Source organism: Ixodes scapularis, unplaced genomic scaffold, assembly GCF_016920785.2.
Source record: "Ixodes scapularis isolate PalLabHiFi unplaced genomic scaffold, ASM1692078v2 PGA_scaffold11__112_contigs__length_91849675, whole genome shotgun sequence".
NCBI lineage: Eukaryota > Metazoa > Arthropoda > Arachnida > Ixodida > Ixodidae > Ixodes > Ixodes scapularis.
In genome coordinates this window covers 29,495,145-29,496,470 of record NW_024609837.1, presented here as the reverse complement: position 1 = coordinate 29,496,470, position 1,326 = coordinate 29,495,145, and the positions used below count along the sequence as shown (strand labels likewise).

The 1,326-nt window shown below is 54.5% G+C and overlaps 1 protein-coding gene across 1 annotated transcript; it reads left to right on the top strand.

The window, feature by feature from the left end:
• The first annotated feature begins 466 nt into the window (after nucleotides 1-466).
• On the top strand, nucleotides 467-1,075 carry LOC120846594. Its single transcript, XM_040218423.2, has one exon. It carries the CDS (start codon nucleotides 467-469, stop codon nucleotides 1,073-1,075), a length of 609 nt encoding a protein of 202 aa, XP_040074357.2.
• The last annotated feature ends 251 nt before the right edge of the window (nucleotides 1,076-1,326 follow it).

Below are 1,326 nucleotides of genomic sequence, written 5' to 3'. Positions count from 1 at the left end.
GTGACACATGCGAAATGTGGCACCATCAGACCTGTGCTCGTCTGTCACTCAGGGAATACCGGAGACTCGGGAGCAGTACTGACACTTGGAACTGCCTGGGCTGCACCTTTGACTTTACGGATGATTACTTGGACGTCCCTAGCCAAGCTCCATGCTCCCTTTCGCCGTCGCCAACCCCCGACATTGCGGATGGCCGTCGGGTCGATGCCGAAAACCGAACCCAAGCACCCACTGCGACATAGGTTTGGCACGTCTAGTCGCAGCAGCCGACTATCCGGTTTTGCAACGCCAGGTCAGTACAGAACAAATTACCCGAGCACCAAGCAACTATACCCTCGATGCCACGCACAATCTTCAATCTCTGCGAAACATGGCTGGACCCATCCATCCACGACAGCCAGCTCGTTTTCCCCGAGTACGTTGTTTTTCGAAAGAACCGAACGACTTCCCGTGGGGTGTCGGCGTCATGGTCGAGAGGGAAGACTTAGAAGCGCTGTTCATTGAAATCATTGTCAAACAACAGAGGTACCTCGTGGCCTCCATTTACTGCCCCTCAGCTCTCCGCGCCGAGTCATACAGTCTGCTCCGTTGTTCGATGGAACACATTGTAGCGCTTCGCGGCCCATATCACAACGTCGACATCCTCGGCGACCTCAACGCCCACATCGACTGGGCCGATCCTCTGTTTCCACTGCCGGAAGACCCCGCATCTGACATGCTCCTGGACCTGTTTAAAACAAATGGGTTCACACAGCTGTGCACGGAGGCTACATACACAACTAATACAAAAAAATCGTCGTGCCTTAACCTCTACTTTACTCTCAACCCAACTCTTGTCCACGGCTGTGCTGTCACTGCTGGCCTGAGCAACTCTGACCACAACGTCATTCAGCTATCGACATTTCCGTCCCTTCCTACCAGAGGGAAGCACATTCGGCTTCTCCGTGCCTACAGTAAACTCGACTTTGAGCACCTCCATCGGCTTGTACGCGTTGTCCCATTGGACGCCCTGCTTTCAGAACACGACATTGACGACATGTGCGAGACCTGCACGTCTCTGATGAACGCCCTTTGAAGCGCCACTGTGCCACTCAGGCGCGCCCATCGCCCACGCAGCGCGCCCTGACTTACATCAGACATCATTGCCCTCAGCAATCAGAAAGATAGAGTGTACCGCAGGGCGCGACGAAGCCGCTGCCCAGAATGTCTTGCCGCTGCCAAGGAGATCCATCGTGACGTGAAGAAACGCATACGTGTGGCTCACCGCGCTTACACTGAGGACATCGCCGCTCGTGCGGTCAAATAGCCTAAATTATTTTGAGCATT

Excerpts from the sequence above, each read along its gene's own strand:
- LOC120846594 (XM_040218423.2), top strand. The coding sequence starts at position 467 with ATGGTCGAGAGGGAAGACTTAGAAGCGCTGTTCATTGAAATCATTGTC.